General features: G+C 43.3%; 1 protein-coding gene across 1 annotated transcript; it reads left to right on the plus strand.

Moving 5' to 3' along the window:
* The first annotated feature begins 3,235 nt into the window (after positions 1 to 3,235).
* On the plus strand, positions 3,236 to 14,846 carry DUT (deoxyuridine triphosphatase). The gene is made up of 6 exons (XM_053366047.1): positions 3,236 to 4,200; positions 5,866 to 5,957; positions 7,670 to 7,714; positions 10,624 to 10,698; positions 14,399 to 14,469; positions 14,704 to 14,846. The coding sequence occupies exons 1-6, from the start codon at positions 4,040 to 4,042 to the stop codon at positions 14,758 to 14,760; spliced, it is 501 nt and encodes a 166-aa protein (XP_053222022.1). The 5' UTR covers positions 3,236 to 4,039; the 3' UTR covers positions 14,761 to 14,846.
* The last annotated feature ends 2,542 nt before the right edge of the window (positions 14,847 to 17,388 follow it).

Here is a 17,388-nt window from a genome sequence, read left to right on the forward strand (position 1 = left end):
GCTTACATGCTCTTCAAAGGCATATGGTAGCTTTTCTCAAGTGCTGACAATTAAAATAATTTTGCTATGTAACAGTTCTATTTATATTGCTCAGATATCACAATCATAAGAACACTTTCAAACAGGCCCCAGTGAATACATTGGGGTTTGCTACCAAAAGAGGTCAGAGTACTTTTCCTGTTTTGAACTTTTGCACTTAGGGGGAAAAGGTAATTAAAAGACACTCATTTACACCTCCAACACCCCCCTGTCACTTTGTGCTCCCCTAGATAATTGCACCGCCATTAAGGGTTGGCACCTACTTTGGGAACCACTGGGTTAGTAGCAGACTAGAACCTGGGAGACCAGGGTTCAAATCCCCACTCATCCATGAAGCTCACTGGGTGACTTTGGGCAAGTCACTGCCTCCCAGCCTAACCTATCTCACAGGGTTGTTGTAGGGAGGAAGCAAGAAGGAAGAAAACTATGTATAGCTCCTTGGAAGAAAGCTGGGGTTGCAATGCAATCAATAAATGGTGACAGGTGACTAATAAATGTTGGATTACATAATGAAATTCCGTGATTTTGTTTTGTTGACATTTCTAAGAATTTGGGTTGGCAGGAGCGCAGAGTCCGATCACAATGTTAGAAGCTCATCATGCAGTCGAAACAGGTTTTTATTTTATTTTATTGTAATTGATTTATTGTATTTCTATGCCACTTTTCATTCAAATGAATCTCAAAGTGGCTTACAAGCAGTAAATAAAAATAGCACAATAAAACATAATAAAACATCACAAATACAGTATACATTATATAAAATAACAAATAACAGTGTTTTTTGTACAGTGGTACCTCGAGTTAAGTACTTAATTTATTCCGGAGGTCCGTTCTTAACCTGAAACTGTTCTTAATCTGAAGCATCACTTTAGCTAATGGGGCCTCCCGCTGCTGCCGCGCCGCCGTAGCACGATTTGTGTTCTCAACCCGAGGTACTATTTCTGGGTTAGCGGAGTCTGTAACCTGAAGCGTATGTAACCTGAAGCGTATGTACCCTGAGGTACCACTGTATTGTAATTTATTAACAAAACAGCAACTAAAAAAACAAGCTAATCACTATTTTTCTTTTCTTTTTGACAAAGTAATAATAATAAATAAAAATTTGCACCCCACCACCAAGACCATTCCACTGTAACTATCCAACCTCCAAAATTTCAACACCTCTTGCGATGGTTTGACCCCTTTCCATTTCAACAGTACAAATTCTACAAATACCTTCCGTATCTCCTCAAAATCATTTCTCCTGCATATCTAACCTTAATAGCACATGTTAATTTATCATTAACAGCTATCTCCCACACCTCTTCACACAGTTCTTCCATCACATTACAGCAAGTCATGATTAACAAATCCATACGGAATTTAAATATCTATAAAGCAGCATATGAACAACATTAACAAAATAGCAACTAAAAAACAACCTTAGCGCCTTCAAGTTCACACACACACGCACTCCAGGCTTCCTCAACCTTGGCCCTCCAGATATTTTTGGCCTACAACTCCCATGATCCCTTGCTAATAGGACCAGTGGTCAGAGATGATGGGAATTGTAGTCTCAAAGCATCTGGAGGGCCGAGGTTGAGGAAGCCTACTCTACATCATGACTCATAACCTTTGACTAAAAGAGCAAAATCAAGAGGTATGGGGCGGGGCAGAGCTCACAGCAAGGGCTGATGGGAAATGTAGTCCAAAGAACCCATAGCCCTCTGGCGGTGGATTGAGGGGTTGCATGAATAAAGCAACGCTTCTTGCCGTGCTTGGCTGAGGCAGGTGACCCCACGGCTGGGTCAGCGGTGAAGCCCGAACGCGGGACTGCAGGCGACGGCCATGACCGGGCGCTTCCTCCGGCTGCTCTTCAGGAGCAAGTAAGGAGCGGGGCGGGAGAAGGGAAAGAGTCAAGACGTGCCGGCCAAAGCGAGAGAAAGGGCGCCGCGGCCGCCATTATTCCCTCTCGGGAGGAAGGGGTTGACCAGCCGAACCCGCAGGGGCGAAACGCCCCTTTCCCCCTCTCCTTTTGGGGACATTGGTTTCTCCCACCAAGAAGCGCCCTCAGCCTTGGGGACCGTACTAACTAGGCATGGAAGGGGGGGGGAGAAGAGATAAGCCCTGGGAAAAGTAGAGGGAAGTGTGCAAGGTGTACATGTCATTTCATTTCGACCCCTGTTCTCCACCCCCCAAAAACCCAGTCATTGCTCCCTAAATAAACTCAGAAACGAGTTTGCGCTAGTAATCTATTACTCCTGCTATATTTCTCCTGGTTGCAAAATTAGGAATGTAGGAAGAAAAAGCTCCCCATTGCAAACAATGAGGGGTTGTGCGAGTTGTTGTTTTTTATAGCGTAGCTGTAATAACTGGCGCTGTGGGTTAAACCACAGAGCCTAGGTCTTGCCAATCAGAAGGTCGGTGGTTCAAATCCCCACGACGGGGTGAGCTCCTGTTGCTCGGTCCCTGCTCCTGCCAACCTAGCAGTTCGAAAGCACGTCAAGTGCAAGTAGATAAATAGGTACCGCTTTGGCGGGAAGGTAAACAGCGTTTCCGTGCGCTGCTCTGGTACACCAGAAGCGGCTTAGTCATGCTGGCCACATGACCTGGAAGCTGTCTGTCGGTCATGACTGGTCAGGGGTCCCTTTACCTTTAATAACTGGGCAGCAGCATGTGACTCACCCCTTCCCCCAGCCAGCCATTTCATACTGCATTGTATTTCCATTTTGTTTCCCACTTTTTTCTCCAAAGAAGCCCAAGGTGGCGTTAAATAGTTCTCTTCGCCCTTCCTCGTTGAACCCTCCACAACAACCCTGTGAGGCAGGTTAGGATGAGAAGCGGCGGCTGGCCCAGCCAGAAAAGGCTGGGCCTTGCAGCAACGCATTTTTACCCATGTAAAAACACACAGAGAAGAGCCCTGCTGGATGAGGCCAAAGGCCCATGATATTCTAGCGCAGCAGTGGGATGTGAGCGCAAACAGTATCTGATCCCCAGGGAGGGCATACTTATTTTTTTTTTATTTAGTCCATTTATTTATATCCAAGCTTCCCTCCAAGTCGTGCAAGGTGCTTCAGCTGCCTTCTCCCCATTTTATCTTCACAACAAGCCTGCGAGGTAGGTTAGGTTAGGTCAGTGAGTGGCTGAGTAGAGATTAGAAACCGCCGCCCCATCTCCTTGGTCTTAATCCAGCACTCTAACCACTACACCACACTGGCCAATGGACGTATACTTGGAAGTAAGCACCATCGAGTTCAGTGGAGACTTCCTTCCATGTATAAAATGTCCATAGGCTTACTAACTCGGGTCTTCTTTCTTAAGGCGGTGGGCTTTTTTTTAAACAATAGTTTTAAACGAATATATTTATTTGACATGATTATAATAATCAAATCTCATCCCCCCCCCAATATGGAGCTGCTTTTTTGCGGGAGGGGGGAGATCACAGAACTGTAGAGTTGGAAGGGATTCCTAAGAGTCATCTAGTCCAACCCCTTTGCAATACAGGAATCTCAACATGCTGCCATCCAATTCGAAACCATACCGGACTCTGCTTAGCTTTTGCAAACGTGCTAGCAGTGTTTTTTTTATTGCTGGTGGAGGGCAGGCAGCTATCTCGTCACAATTCCGCTAGAACTGAGGGTTTCTCCATTTGCTTTGCTCATTTGGGCAGCTCCCGCTTTATCCAGTAGAAAAGGATGAATGGAAGTGGGTGGGTTCCAGTACGAACTCGGAAAGTCGTTATGCGAGGGTAGCTTGGGCTCCTCTACACCCCCCCCACGCCATATCTCTTGCCTCTAAAACAAGAGTGACTGACGGCACATCCTTTCCCCTCATTCGCCCCGCCCCCCTCGCGCCCCCATTGGTGCTTGGGTTGAAATTCTCGCGCGCGCGAGGGAGGCGGTTAGGCGGGGAGGAAAAAAGCGCGGGCTTTTCTTATTCATTCTCCTCAGGAGTAACCGCCTCTCCTTATCTCCGTTTCTCCCGCCTTTTTGTGTGTTTCTCTCTCTTTCGCGCGCCCAACATGCCTTGTTCTGAAGCGGACCTCGCCTCTTCCCCCAGCAAGAGGCCAAAGGTCTCCGGCTGCGAGGCTCCCGGCGAGAAACTCCGCTTCTCCAAGCTGTCGGAAAACGCGTCCGCTCCTTCCAAGGGCTCCTCCCGGGCTGCGGGCTATGACTTGTACAGGTGAGGGAGAGGGCTTTGGCCCACCGCCGCCGCTAAACAATGGATAAATATATATATGTAGAGAGAGAGAGCTCGAATCCTGCTTGCTTCTCGGAGCGCTTTAACAATATAAAAAATATAGTGCTCGAATCCTGCTTCTCAGCGGTTTAACAATATAAAGAAATATATAGTGCTGGAATTCTGCTTGCTTCTCAGAGTCCTTTAACAATGTATAAATAGAGAGAGAGTTCGAATCCTGCTTGCTTCTCAGAATGGTTTAACAATATTTTTTAAAAATTGTGCTTTAATCCTGCTTGCTCCTCAGAGCGGTTCAGCAATATAAAATATATAGTGCTAGAATCCTGCCTGCTTCTCAGAGTGATTTAACAGTATTTTTTTTAAAAAAAAAAATAGTGCTTGAATCTTGCTTGCTTCTCAGTGTTTTAACAATCCTGGAAATAGACTTTTCCACTTTTAAGAACAGGGTGGAGACAGAGAGTTGCCACAACCCATTTATCAAGGTCAGGAGTCACATTCAGCCCCACACCTGCTATTTGTGTATTTAAGAGGACTGGGTGAATTAGTGGTGGATCAGGCTAAGGCAGCCCTGTATAGGGAAGCTTTTAAATGTTGGTTTTGGTATATGCTGGAAGCCGGCCAGAGTGGCTGGGTCAACTTAGATGGGCAGCGTGCAAATAATAAAATTATTATTATTTTATTAAATTTTATTTCGTTTTTCAAATTAAAATTGTACAAAGATATATCAAGCATAAATCATAAAAAACAAGATTCCAAGGAATCTCCTGGGCTTCCACCCTTCCCTTTGTGGGTCCTATTAATCATTTCCTCCTGCATTTTTAAGGTGATCCACATCTTTTACATCTCCATTGTGTCCAGAATTCACCCTTAAACTACAAGAGATATTCCAATCCCCTGAACAATTTCACAAGTAGGGGTTTTCCAAATGAAATAAATCCCATCCCTGAATTCTTGGAATTTTGGCTAAATTGCGTCTTTCTCCTGCAGTCATTAGCTATGGGTCTGTCACAAAAAGATACTTATTATTTAAATGTATTGTTTTGCATTTCCTCACAGTGGTGCTTAAGGTGGCTAATAGCTGGGGGGTCTCCGCACCCCCACCCCGTAATTCAAGCACTCCTCAAAACCTGCCTGAGAGACAAATCACCTAATCTGAGATGGGGTGGTCATAGAGTGCAAAGTGACTTCATTTTCATGTGCTTGGGGGCAGGCTTTAGCGCACAACAGTAGCGTTGAGCACCCCTTTAGATTGCTAACCTGCTGTTACTATCTTTATACTGCAATTATCTAGGACAATTTTAGTCTTCAATTTATTTTAATTTTTATTTGCACTCAGGACCTAGCCTTATCTCCACCTTCCACCATGCAACCCAATCAGAAATGTTTACAGCCCGTACAATTCCTTGTTTTTCAGAGCTAGAGTGACCAGATGGAAAATACCTTGATATATAAAAGAGATTTTTGACACATGTGATTCATCACATTCTGGGGCCAAATGGCAGAGGAAGGCCATTCCCTTCAGGCATTGTGAGCTCCCAGAACACCTGGCTGATTATGCCTAGAAACTGAATGCTGGTCTGATGGTCATGCTTAACAAGGCAATTGGTATTTCTTCTGGTAATAACATAAATTTGCTTGCTTTTCTAGTGCATATGACATTGAAATCCCTGCCTCAGGGAAGGCTGTAGTGAAAACAGACATTCAGATTGCCCTTCCTTCTGGATGTTATGGTCGAGTAGGTAAGTTGCAAAACAGAAAGCTTCTAATCTTGCAAATTGCTTCTTAAGACTATTCTCCTGAGAACTATGCAATAAGAATGTAAATTCTCTATAAGTATTTCCTGGAAATGATCTGCGAAACCTGCAGGAGTACATTAGTTCTATAGTCCCTTGTATTGAATAAGTACTGTATTTTTCCGTCTATAAGATGCCCCATGTATAAGACGCCCTGTATTTTGGGGGACTCAGATTTAAGAAAATGGGGGAAGAGGTATCTGTGTATAAGATGCCCCCTAATTTTTGACATTTTTAAGGAAAAAAACCTAGTTTTATACATGGAAAAATAAGGTACATACGGGTTTGCAGCCTAGGGCAACTTTTTAGTAGCCTCTCTTAAAGCTTTATTTAGCAGCCATATTAATAAATTCATTTATGTAAAACTAAATTTGGAACACCTTAATTTTTATGTATCTGAAGCCTGGTTTTTTTGTTGCTTTGCATTTGGAAATCTGATAATTATACAAATATCACCCATGAAGTCCAGTCCTAAAATTTGTTGGGTCTGCAAATGCAATTTTCTCTTTGGAAATCAGTTAAATACTTGTCCAGTTACATAAGTGGTGAATTGTGATAGCACCATGATCACTATTTCTAGCTGGTCCAACAATGCTTATCTCTTGCCAGGGTCCAGTTCTCTACTTAAGATTAAATCCAAGGTTGCCTCCCTTATTGTTTCCATGTTCTTAACAGATCAGGGTTTTGGGATGTGATTCTGTAAAACATTTCAGTGGGCATTTAGCTTCAATAAATGAAAGCAAATTTAGTGTGTGTTTCCTTTTGTAGTTGTCCTGAGCTTAGTACCAGCACAGATGTGAACTCATTTGAGTTGCAACTTGCTTCAACACATCATTTGTATCCCAGTCCTTCAAGAATTTTTGTATATGCTTAACGTCCTTGTATGATTGCAGTACCTTTTTGCTTATATAAAATGAGTAATAAACCTACACTGATGGACTAAAATGTTTTCCCCCCCACCTTAACTGAAAAGGATTGCAACATACTGAAGAATGTACTGTAGCGGTTTTGTTAAGCAATGTAGGTTTCTACTGAAGTTGGGAATAACCACACCAGATACCATAACGCTGAACAAGAAGTGTGGATAGAGCGTTCCTTCTTAATCCTGGCTACCTTAACCAAGTTAGCCATGTCCATATGTGTCACTTAATAATGCTCACTAGTGTGAGTGCAGCCATGCAAACAATTATTCTAAATGCAAGACAGCTCTCTTATTAAAGCCATTTTAGAAGAAGAAGAAGAGTTTGGATTTGATATCCTGCCTTTCACTCCCTTTAAGGAGTCTCAAAGCGGCTAACATTCTCCTTTCCCTTCCTCCCCCACAACAAACACTCTGTGAGGTGAGTGGGGCTGAGAGACTTCAAAGAAGTGTGACTGGTCCAAGGTCACTCAGCAGCTGCATGTGGAGGAGCGGAGACGCGAACCCGGTTCCCCAGATTAGGAGACTACCGCTCTTAACCACTACACCACACTGGCTCTCTTTGTGTTTTATTTTATTGCTGAAAGAAGCTATATAATGCTGTTAATTGAAACATTTTAGAAATATTTGTGAAACGTGAAACTATTAGTATTGAACAACTTGCCATGGAGGTACATTTTACAAAAAATTGGTTTTGATTTTTTGTTTTTAAAAACTATTTTCCTTTCTTTTTGTTTAGCTCCTCGCTCTGGTTTAGCCGCAAACCACTTCATAGATGTTGGCGGTAAGTCACTTGTTTCTTACACTTTTTAACACTTGATGGCTTTATCATATACCAGTATATGATAGTAGAAACATATATTGTTGAAATTGACAGCTGGGTTCACAAGCAGTTGAGACATCTAATATGGCTAATTTGTAGATGGAATAAATCAGATCTCTATCCTAGGTGTTTGCATCCTCAGTCAAATGAGGTTTAGCTTCATGCTACTTTGCAGGAATAGAAGTTCGCTTCATAAAACCTTTAACTGGCTTGTTCTAATATTATTTCCACCGCTGCTGCAACCGCCACTCAACACAAGCCTTCAACAAACTACTTTAGCTGTTTCAGTAGAGCATGAAATTAACATGGGTTTGACATTTATGCTGCTATGTGTACCATAACCCTAGATTCATAGCTTTAGTTGCAAAATACTGCAAAATCTCATTACTGTGGTGATTTTTAGGTAGTCCCTGAAGCATATACTCTCATGAGGCTATGAGGTGCCCAAAGACCCTGAGGCATGTTTTACTTCATAACATTTTCAACTTAAAGGAAGCACATATTATATGCAACATTTGTGTCTTGGGTATAACGAAATGGAGAGAATTCAGTGCTGAATTACTAGGGGACCACGTGGAGTTGAGGTGGGAAATACACTTTATGCTACATACCCACATCTAACTTGGCCCCATTTTGACCATTCCATTTGCATATCTTTGTCATTGCAATAACTTCACTGGTGGGAGATCCTTCAAAATTCTGTTTTCCTTAGCAAAACTTAAAACTGCCAGTAATAATATGCAAACTCTGATAAAGAGTTTGCTTAGGAAATAGAGTACCAGATGCTGTGTCTAGAGAGGAGAAATATAGATCTGGATAAGTAAATGTGTTTATTTAAGACATCAATTTAGTTTCTAGAAAATATCCTACTTAGTACTTACTTGAATAGTTCATTAGTGTTACTTCAGCCACACATTGAATATTTGGAATAGCTGGTTCTTGTTATATGTAGTCTTTGCAGTTGAATAAATTAACATACCGTAATTCCGGGGACGCGGGTGGCGCTGTGGGTAAAACCTCAGGGCCTAGGACTTGCCGATCGCATGGTCGGCGGTTCGAATCGCCGCGGCGGGGTGAGCTCCCATCGTTCGGTCCCAGCTCCTGCCCACCTAGCAGTTCGAAAGCACCCTTAAAAAGTGCAAGTAGATAAATAGGTACCACCTTATAGCGGGAAGGTAAACAGCGTTTCCGTGTGCTGCGCTGGTGCTGGCTTGCCAGAGCAGCTTTGTCACGCTGGCCACGTGACCCGGAAGTGTCTTCGGACGGCGCCGGCTCCCGGCCTCTAGAGTGAGATGAGCGCACAACCCTAGAGTCTGTCAAGACTGGCCCGTACGGGCAGGGGTACCTTTACCTTTACCTTAATTCCAGAGAACTCTTCTAACTTATTTTAAATGCATACAAATTAAGAATAAATTTTGAATGCTAGTTTAAACATTACAATTGAGTTTGACTATCTCCTGCTTTTTGTTTTGCTCCTGTATTAAAATCTTGGGAAATTCCTTATGCGTATGAATAGTTGAAGGTTATTGTAATTCTGAAAAAGCCATTATGGAAGTTTCCATAATCTGCATGTGTGTGCTTTTCGAATGAAGGATTTCAACAAAATGTATATTGTTAATCTGGCAGGGAGAGTACAGATTTTCATTTTATTGCTTAATATTCTTGACACCCACAATGAACTACCGCGGGTTGCACGTTTTCGGGTTACGGACTGCGCCGAACTCGGAAGTACCGGAACGGGTTACTTCCAGGTTTTGGAGCATGCGCAGAAGCGCCAAATCACGTCGTGTGCGCAGACGCAGCGAGTTGTGAACGTGCCTCCTGCATGGATCACGTTCGCAACCCAAGGTTCCACTGTATCTGTATTCTGTTACATGGTTTTATTTGGTTTGCCGTTAAATTCCTTGAGCAGCCCAGTATTATCTACTTTAGCTGCTTTGACACAAGTAGAGGGAAATAGGAAAGAGTTGTCTACTTGTTCTGAACTTCCCTTGCTGTAGCTTTTGCTAATTTGTATTAATACAGTCGTACCTCCGTTTACGTAACCTTCTGGTTATGTAAACTTCGGGATGCACGCATGGGAAACCCAGAAGTATTTTACTGGGTTCGCTGCATGTGCAGAAGCGGTCCTCAGGTTGCAGAACCTCAGGATCTGACCGGACCTTCACAACGGATCCTGTCCGCAACTGGAGGTACCACTGTACAGTACTGAGAAGACAAGGCTGTTTATATAAGAACTGCCAGCAGTGTCTCCCTTCACACCCCTCTTTAAAGTAAAATTGTAACAATTCTACACTATAAATGGCCTTTATGACCATTTGAAACTAACTGCAAGCTTGAGACTGGAGTTTTGATACTGAACCAGTACTGTTGTACTGGTTAAAGAAAGAATACTTCATTAAACTGGAAATAAGTTATCCAGCCTGAACTCTTCCCCTCACATTCTATTGTGGTTTGTAATTTGGCATTAAGGAATAATTGCCTGTTTTGGGTGTAACATAAAACAGTGATTTAAAGCAGGTGGGAAACCTGCACCCTCCAGATGTTGGAAGACTGCAACTCATGATCTTTGGTGGAAGTTGGAGTCCAGCAACATCTGGAGAGCCTGATTTAAAGAGACTAGGCCTGAAGCATCAAAGCTAGCCAACAAGGATGAAGGTAAGCATGCAGACCCAGTGCCCTTTCTTGTCTTGAGCCATAAATGTTACATCTGAACTAGCCCACTTCAGTGTGATACAGGTTGCATCCAAATCAGTTTCTTATTTCAATATTCAGGTGTTCCTAGCAGTCAAGTAAAAGGTAGAATTCCTTAATAAATGTATAATGAAAAACATCTACTTTCTTACATTACCTGATGTTATATATTACAGCTGGGGTTATTGATGAGGATTACAGAGGAAATGTTGGTGTTGTACTATTTAACTTTGGAAAGGAACCTTTTAAAGGTAAGAATTAAACTTTGAAGTGTAGATATCCACCTGAACTTTGTAGTTTTTTTAAAAAGCTTTCTCTTTTATTGTGTCCTTTTTAGAAACATGTAAACATTCCAGTCCTCAATATGAAAGATCTAATGTAGCTTAAAACTTTGAGCTGGTTGCGGCCTTATTTTAACCTTGGTGATTCATTTACAAAAGGAGTTTCAATATGCTAGGATTGTGTAGTCAGCCTGGTCTGTATTTTCGAGGATGACCATTCTTCCTGGAGTTTAAGAAGCATCTCCAAGGGAAAGTAAATAGCAGAACTTCTCTACAGTATTTGCTTTGTGTTTTCAGGTGCAATTTTTGCTACAGCTCGTGATGTGAGGTGAGAATATTCTCTGCTACAATATTCTAGAGAATATTCTCTGCTAGAAAATTCTCCAGAGAATATTCTCTGCTAGATAATTCTCCAGAGAATATTCTCCACAAACTGTAAATTCTAATGTAAGAACCAGTTTTACAACCCACATTTAAAAGATATTGTAAATAATACCGTATTTTTCGCACCATAGGACGCACTTTTTCCCTCCTAAAAAGCAAGGGAAAATGTGTGTGCGTCCTATGGAGCGAATGCAGGCTTTCGCTGAAGCCTGGAAAGTGAGAGGGGTCGGTGCGCACCGACCCCTCTCGCTCTTCAGGCTTCAGGAAGCTATCCGCTAGCCATGGGAGACCCAGCTCTCCCACGGCTAGCGGAGCGCTGCATTAATCCCGAAGCTTGGGGCGTGCGGAGCTCAGCGCGCCCCAAGCTTCTGGGTGCCGGCAAGGTCTCCGCTAGCCGTCTAGACCTTGCCGGCACCCAGAAGCTTGGGGCGCGCTGAGCTCCGCAGCCCCAAGCTTCATGATTAGCGCTCCGCTAGCCGTGTCCTGGCTGCGGATAGCAGCCTGCTTCCCGGAGCGTCGGGCGCCCTGAAAGCAGAGAGCCCGGCGCTTCGGGAACAGATCCGCAGCCTAGGCAACCCTGCGGGAGATCCCGCAGGGATGTCTAGGCTGCGGATAGCAGCCTGCTTCCCGGAGCGTCGGGTGCCCTGAAAGCAGAGCGCCCGGCGCTTCGGGAACACATCCGCAGCCTAGGCAACCCTGCGGGAGATCCCGCAGGGATGTCTAGGCTGCGGATAGCAGCCTGCTTCCCGGAGCGTCGGGCGCCCTGAAAGCAGAGCGCCCGGCGCTTCAGGAACACATCCGCAGGGTGGGGAGCCCTGCAGGAGTTCCCCGCAAGGCTCCCCACGCTGCGGATAGCAGCCTGCCGCCCGGCGGGCGGGGCGCCCTGAATCAGAGCGCCCCTCGCGCCGGGCAGACATCCGCAGGGTGGGGAGCCCTGCAGGAGTTCCCCGCAAGGCTCCCCAAGCTGCGGATAGCAGCCTGCCGCCCGGCGGGCGGGGCGCCCTGAAGCAGAGCGCCCCGCGCGCCAGGCAGACATCAGCCAGCCCCACAAGCTCGGGGGACAGCAGGGAGGCGCAGCGCCACTATCCCGCTGTTCCTCGACCTGGTTTGGTTTCCCTGACCTGCTTTTGGGGGGGAAATAAAGGGAAAATTTTTTTCCTTTATTTCCCCCCCAAAAAACTAGGTGCGCCCTATGGTCCGGTGCGTCCAATCGTCCGAAAAATACGGTAAGTCAAGCTGTGATATTGCCAATGTAAGTAATGAATAGTAATTTTTTTGATCCAGTTACATTACTAGGCATTGTGTCATTCACCATTGGAAGTTCTGAGATGTGAGCTACAGAAAACATTCTTATTTTAGTTTTAAAAATGCTATTCATTTAATTTGATGATGAACAATTTAATTCGTATGTATTTCAGCTATATGTAATAGCCCTTTTTCTATTTTGGTGTGACCTTATTCTTAGCAATTCTGTACCCTTGGCCATACAGTGTTTCTTTTGTTTTTCCAGAAAGTAGCTTTAATGCTTTATACAGTACCTAGGCCTATACAATTATGCGTAACAGCATGTGAGGTGGTCTTGGATTTAAACAGTTGACGTCTCTTTATTTTTCGAAGAATGTGAATTCACTGTATTGCCCCATTGAATAAAAGTATAGATACAGTTTTTGATTGCCATCTGAACAAGTTTATCCATGCTTAACATGTATATTAACTAATGAAAATTCTCTAATATTCTCATTCATCGAGAATATTCTCCAAAAGATTATTCTCAAGAATTTAACATCACTAGCTACAGCAGCAAATGACTGCTCCAGATGTTATTAAAAATATTAGTTTGTGGTGAAACAAAACTCCACTTCAATAATACATCTAGTTAAATACTTAATCAGAATAATACATAGTGATGTATTAAATTGAAGTTGGATTACCAAACTTTGAAGATGAATGAAGACTGTACCGGGTACCCGAGTGGTACCTCGGGTTAGATACGTTTCAGGTTACATACGATTCAGGTTACAGACTCTGCTAACTCGGAAATAGTACCTCAGGTTAAGAACTTTGCTTCAGGATGAGAACAGAAATCATGCTCCGGTGGCGCGGCGGCAGCAAGAGGCCCCATTAGCTAAAGTGGTGCTTCAGGTTAAGAACGGACCTCCAGTTAAGTGAGGGACAGATGACGCTAGAGGGATTTAAAGAAGCACTGTGAAAAATAGTATTGTTGAAAGGGAATAGAAAAGAAAGATATAAATAATGACAATATAAACCTAAGGAATGCGTATTTTAAATAATGACTATGAATGATTTACGGCAAAGCTGAAGGAAGTCCAGAAAAGAAATAATTTGTGAAAAATTGGATGTGAAATTATATATATATTGTTGTAAAATAATAAAAATTATTTATATATATAAAAAAGAACGAATTAAGTACTTAACCCGAGGTACCACTGTAATGGATTCAAGACATAGTCTGATGGAACAGGATGCAGGCAGCATTGCTAAGCAAATTTAGGTCTAGTCAGTGATTGGGAGGACTGAATGAGGGTAGATTGGTTTTAAATCAGAATTTAAATTGCCAAGAAAAAATACTGGTTTTAAATCACATTTTCTTCTAAAATTAATAGTTGGTTCACGCAGACATGCTAACTGGCTGTATAGCTGTTAGAACATCGGTTTACAACCGTAATGGCGGCTAATTCAAAACTTTTGATTACGTAGCTCACATGTACTGAGTAAATATATACAATGGTGCCCCGCAAGACGAAATTAATCCATTCTGCGGGTGCCTTCGTCTTGCGGGGATTTTTGTCTTGCGGAGCTCCGCTAAAAGCCGCTAAGCCGCTTAGCTGTCAATCACCGCTTAACAGCTGATCCGCTGATAGCGGTGCTCCGTTTTTTTTCCCTTTTCTGAAAGCCGCTAAGGGGAAAAAAACGGAGCACCGCTATCAGCGGATCAGCTGTTAAGCGGTGATTGACAGCTTAGCGGATAAGCGGCAGTTTGCAGATAAGCAGCTTAGTGCCTTTCAGAAAAGGCAAAAAAAAGGGAGACCACGAAAAAATTTTCGTTTTGCGATAAAGCCCCATAGAAAAATTCGTCTTGCGAAGTGGAAAAAATATCGGAAAGCCCTTTCGTCTTGCACGTTTTTCGTTTAGCGGGGCATTCGTCTAGCGGGGTACCACTGTATGCTTAGTAAGGAGCCATAGAACTGTAGGATAGTTTATACTGTAGTGTTCTTAAAGTGTTGATACTATGAATTCTTAAACCCTTTTTACTTTGGCTTTGAAGTTAAAAAGGGGGATAGGATTGCCCAGCTGATCTGTGAGCGCATCTACTATCCTGAGCTTGAAGAAGTCCAGGTAAGGAACTTCAAATACTTTGTATCCACAGCTGATTTATTCTTTTTAAAAGGAAGGAAAGGAATTAAATCCTGCTTGCTACTGAATTATACTTTAGTACAAGAGTTTGTCATTCACTGTCCACTGCATTTTATTAATTTTGTACCTAAACATGAAATATATTGTGGTGGTCACATGATTTTCAAAATTATAGAACAATGACTTTGAGAAATTAATCACATATCTATCTTTTAGGTTTTGGATGAAACAGAACGTGGCTCAGGAGGTTTTGGATCAACTGGCCAGAAATAAGGATAGCTGTTACTTGTAGTAAATGATTTCATTTCCCTTGTTTTTGTATAGAGCATTTTTGTATAAATAAAACTTCTTTTGGTAGACTTGCTTTGTGTTCATAAAGAGTTGCTGAAGTTACAACCATTATTCAAGGAAAATAACTTCAATATGTGTTACAGCATACTATTCTCTGCCTACTTATGTTCAGTAGGTGTCAATATCATGCTAGTAGAGGGCAGAGGAATTTTTCAAGTGAAAACTATTAAGGACTACAAAAGGCACTTGAAGCTCTTCACAGAATTACTTACAAAATAATCAGTGAAGTCATAACAAAAAACAGTTTATAAAATCACACTTAAATACTGAAACAAAAGCAGCAAGAAAATAATAAAATGATCACCTAGCAAATGCCTAGAATATGAACGACTCTAATCTAAAAGCCACGCGGGTGGCGCTGTGGGTTAAACCACAGAGACTAGGACTTGCTGATCAGAAGGTCAGCGGTTCGAATCCCCGCAATGGGGTGAGCTCCCGTTGCTCGGTCCCTGCTCCTGCCAACCTAGCAGTTCGAAAGCACATCTAAGTGCAAGTAGATAAATAGGTACTGCTCCGGCGAGAAGGTAAACGGCGTTTCTGTGCGCTGCTCTGGTTCACCAGAAGCGGCTTAGTCATGCTGGCCACATGACCCGGAAGCTGTATGCTGGCTCCCTCGGCCAATAAAGCGAGATGAGCGCCACAACCCCAGAGTCAGTCACAACGACCTAATGGTCAGGGGTCCCTTTACCTTTACCTAATCTAAAAGCCAACAGTGATGCCAGTACGTCTAGGGAGGCTATTATATAATGGGACACCACAACATAAATGGTCCTATTCCTGGGTGCAACAGACCTGATCCACATCTCTCAAACTAATATGCAAAACAGAACTTGCTCATCAGATTTTGTGCTTCCCCCCCCCAGTTCTTGACTCAAAATGCAAATATTGAGAGGAAAATGTTTAGGAATCCATGCGATTTATGTCTGAGTCCTTAACTGACCACCTGACTCGCTTTTTGAGAAACAACTAGTAAGTGTTTATAATCTGCTTTCACCAATACTTTGTTACTTCAGAATAGAAATGAACATTAAGAAGAGAGGCAATATTCAACAATCACAGAATCCATAAAACAATTCCAACAAGCAGATTAACATCTTCATAATGAAATGAACAAAACAGCAGTGAGGAGAACAATTAGAATTTCCAATTAAACCAAATGCCTGTTAAAGGAAACAGGATATCCAGATGACTTTAGCAACAGTTCCCAACTCCTGTCTCCTCCGGGGTAGCCCACTCATGTCCCCTTTCTCTACCAACAGACTTTCCAACCCATGTTTCCAATTAAAGAAAACTGCCTTTCTCCATATCAGTTGAAGGCCCAAATGCAGACAATTCCAACAAAGAAAAGTGGGAGGCATCTAAGGGAACCAGCTGCATAAGGAGTTTACAGATGAGCTGAGATGTAAGAAGGGCATGTACAAGAAATGGAAGAAAGCAGAAATTACAAAGGAGCAGTATATAAGAGTAGCCAACAGTTGCAGGGTGAAGGTCAGTCTGTCTAAAGCTCAGAATGAGTTCGTGCTTGCAAGAGAGGTTAAAAATAATTAAAGGTTTCTTCGACTGTCAGAAGCAAGAGGAAGAACAAGCAAGTGTTAGGTCTTTGCATGGAGAAGATGGAGAAATGCTGTTGGGTGACAGAAGGTGGAACTACTCAACACCTATTTTGCCTCTGTCGTCACCTGAAAGGAAAGCGATGCTCAACCTGGTGATAACCAAATAAATGAAGTAAGGCAGGAGCTGCAGCCCAAGCCAGGAAAAGAGGTATTAAGGGAACATCTAGCTTAAGTGAATTCAAATCCCCAGGACCTTTAAGAAGGATGTTGACAAGCTGGAATGTGTGCAGAGAAGGGCAACCAAGATGATTCAGGGTCTGGAAACCAAGCCTTATGAGGAATGGTTTAAGGAGCTGGAAAAGGAGATATGATACCCATGTTCAGCTATGTCAAGGGCTGACACATGGAAGAGGGAACAAGCTTGTTTTCTTCTGCTCTCGAGCGTAGGACTCAAACCCGTGACTTCAAGTTACAAGAAAGGAGATTCTGACTAAAACTCAGGAATAACTTTCTGACAGAGCTGTTCAACAGTGGAGCAGTCTCCTGGAGGTTGTGGAATTTCCTTGGAGGTTTTTAAGCAGAGGTTGGATTGCCATCTGTCATGGATGGTTTAGTTACAGTTCCTCATTGCAGGGGGTTGGACTAGATGACCCTTGGGGTTCCTTCAAACCCTACAACTCTATGATTCTATGAATTAAGACTAGCTGCTGAGCATCATGTACCGTATTTTTCGTTCCATAGGACGCACCTAGTTTTTTGGGGGGGAAATAAAGGGAAATTTTTTCCCCTTTATTTCCGCCCCAAAACCAGGTCGGGGACCAGCGGGATGGCGGCGCTGCGCCTCCCCGCTGTCCCCCGAGCTTGTGGGGCTGGCCGATGTCTGCCCGAAGCGGGGGGCTCTCTGCTTCAGCGCGGTCCGTGCGCAAGGCTGCTATCCGCAGCCTAGGGAGCCCTGCGGGAACTCCCTACGCTGCGGATGTCTGCCCGGCGCGAGGGG

Source organism: Podarcis raffonei, chromosome 14 (assembly GCF_027172205.1).
Source record: "Podarcis raffonei isolate rPodRaf1 chromosome 14, rPodRaf1.pri, whole genome shotgun sequence".
Taxonomy (NCBI): Eukaryota; Metazoa; Chordata; class Lepidosauria; order Squamata; family Lacertidae; genus Podarcis; species Podarcis raffonei.